Consider the following 2,382-nt stretch of genomic DNA (forward strand, 5'->3'; position numbering starts at 1 on the left):
ATTATTTTTTTTTTTTTTTTTTTTGAGACGGAGTCTCACTCTGTCCACCAGGCTGGAGTGCAGTGGCGCGATCTCGGCTCACTGCAAGCTCCACCTCCTGGGTTCACGCCATTCTCCTGCCTCAGCCTCCCTAGTAGCTGGGACTACAGGCGCCCGCCACCGCGCCCGGCTAATTTTTTGTATTTTTAGTAGAGACGGGATTTCACCATGGTCTCAATCTCCTGACCTTGTGATCTGCCCGCCTTGGCCTCCCAAAGTGCTGGGATTACAGGCGTGAGCCACCGCGCCCGGCCAAAAAATTGTTTTTAAGGAAAACAAAAATTAATCAGTTCCCTCAATGGATCACCTGTTTTCACTCCAATAGAGTTGGGGAAAGCAGACCCCTGCCCAACCTAGCCCTCACTAGCCCCCGGGGCCAGGACACAAGGCTGGTGGTGCCTCTTACTTGCAACCTGGACGTCGTCAATGGTGACCACCTCATCCAACTGCAGTAGGAACTTCTCAGTGAAGGTGGCCAAATTGGTTATGAAAACCTGGCCATTCCTTCTGGTACATTCCTGGAAAAAACATGGTGAGAACAGTGCTGCTGGGAGAGAATCATCCCTCCAAGGCCAGCTGAAGAGGGGATGGATGAACTCTGCAGGGAGTTCTGGGGACCCAAGCCATTATAGCCACTGTGTCCAAGTAACCAGCATCTGGCCCTCAGCCCGGAGGCCTCTCCCAAGACGTGATCTGGTTTAAACATAAGAAATGATTCAGAAATGGACAAGGGACACAGACAATTCACAGAAGAGGAAATAAAACTAGACATGGATCACAAAATAAAAGTTATCATTAGTAATTTTATAATTAATTAATTTAGAAGTCAAAAAGGATACAAGTTAAAACGCCAATAATGGCCATTTTTACCTACAAAACCTAACCACGATCATGCCTGCTTTGGCCAAGATATCAACAAAGGGCTGCACCTGGTGCTGTCAGTGGCTGTCCATTGGGCTATTTTTGGAGCATGCCTGGACTGGGGAATCAATAGTATCACTGACCTCCAGCTTCTCCCTGTTCATCCTAATCATGCTGTCCAGCTCTTCCTGCCTTTTGTCTTCACTTAAGTGTAGAGACTCCATTTCTTGGAAATGTATGGGGTGTCCAAGATTTAGATGGAGCTTCTGGGCATTTTTGTCCTTTAATCAAACAATCCAGAATTCAGCAGTGATGTTAAACCACCAAAAGTCACTGACCTATGTCTTCTGTCAATTATGATTATGGTGAGACTCATGTGTCCTCTGACCCGGATGTGTGGGGGTGATGGGTGGGCAGAAGAGTGGCAGAGGGGTTAAGAGGGGGGGCATGGCTGGAGCTGACTCAGGGGGTTTGGAAGAGAAAAGGCTGAGCATCTGTCCAGCACAATCAGAGCTTTAGTCCAGTGAAACCAGCAGCACCCATGTTCCACAGCTCCAAAGACCAGTGTGGACAATTATTGTTATCTCAATGAGTACAGCCCCATGGAACCCAGCATACCCACCCACTATAGCCAACAAGGAGTTTACTGAACACCTTCTATGTAGAAGCTGTTGGTTCAGTTCTTATTTTGCCAATGGCTCCTGTCCCAAGGACCCCATCCAAAAATCCCAAGCCCAGCTCACCTTCTTCACTTGGACTTGGCCCTTCCCACAACCTGCCACCATTTCTGAACTCCCAGTTCCCCTGATCCTGGAGTGGAAGGGCTCGTCCTGAGGCCCTCACCTTTCTTTTCTCCAGCTGCTTCTGCTGTCCCTCAAACTGTCCTCGGATCTCCTTTACGGAGGTGCAAAACTTTTTCCAGTGGTGCTCCTTGAAATTCTCCATCACCAGCCAACACACTTGGGGCAGCAGCTCCTCAAATCTCCTCATCTGGATCCGTAATTCTGCCAGAATTGCGGGTAAGAGGCCAAGGGAGGGAACAGATTAGAATCAAGTTGCAGAGGTGATCTCTACAACGAGGCCCAAAGCAGCTTCCCAAAGACAAAATATTGGTCTCTAATGTGGTAACAGCTATTCCATCAAAAGGGGTCCTGAGGTCAGGCTTAGTATAGAAAATACAGGCTTAGCCAGTTGCAGTGGCTTACACCTGTAATCCCAGCACTTTGGGAGGCTGAGGTGGGAGGACTGCTAGAGGCCAGGAGTTTAAGACCAGCTTGGGCAACATAGCAAAACCCTGTCTCTAAAAAAAAATTTAAACATTAGCCAGGCATGATGGTACATGCCAGCTACTCAGGAGGCTAAAGTGGGAGGATTGCTTGAGCCCAGGAGTTTGAGGCTATGGTGAACTATAATTGCACCACACTGTAGCCTGGGCCACAGAGTGAGACCCTCTCTTTAAAATAAAAATAAAATAAAATAAAA

General features: G+C 48.0%; 1 protein-coding gene across 1 annotated transcript; it reads right to left on the reverse strand.

Annotated features, from left to right (window-relative positions):
* Positions 1-403: 403 nt before the first annotated feature.
* LOC108539561 (coiled-coil domain-containing protein 180-like) lies at positions 404-1,904 on the reverse strand (the record flags this gene model as incomplete). Its single annotated transcript, XM_017888352.1, has 3 exons — positions 404-557; positions 1,044-1,181; positions 1,744-1,904. Coding segments are annotated over 3 exons (453 nt in total), but the record flags the coding sequence as incomplete, so codon positions are not given.
* Between the last annotated feature and the right edge of the window lie 478 nt (positions 1,905-2,382).

Source organism: Rhinopithecus bieti, unplaced genomic scaffold (genome assembly GCF_001698545.2).
Source record: "Rhinopithecus bieti isolate Rb0 unplaced genomic scaffold, ASM169854v2 scaffold_1939, whole genome shotgun sequence".
NCBI classification, from domain to species: domain Eukaryota; kingdom Metazoa; phylum Chordata; class Mammalia; order Primates; family Cercopithecidae; genus Rhinopithecus; species Rhinopithecus bieti.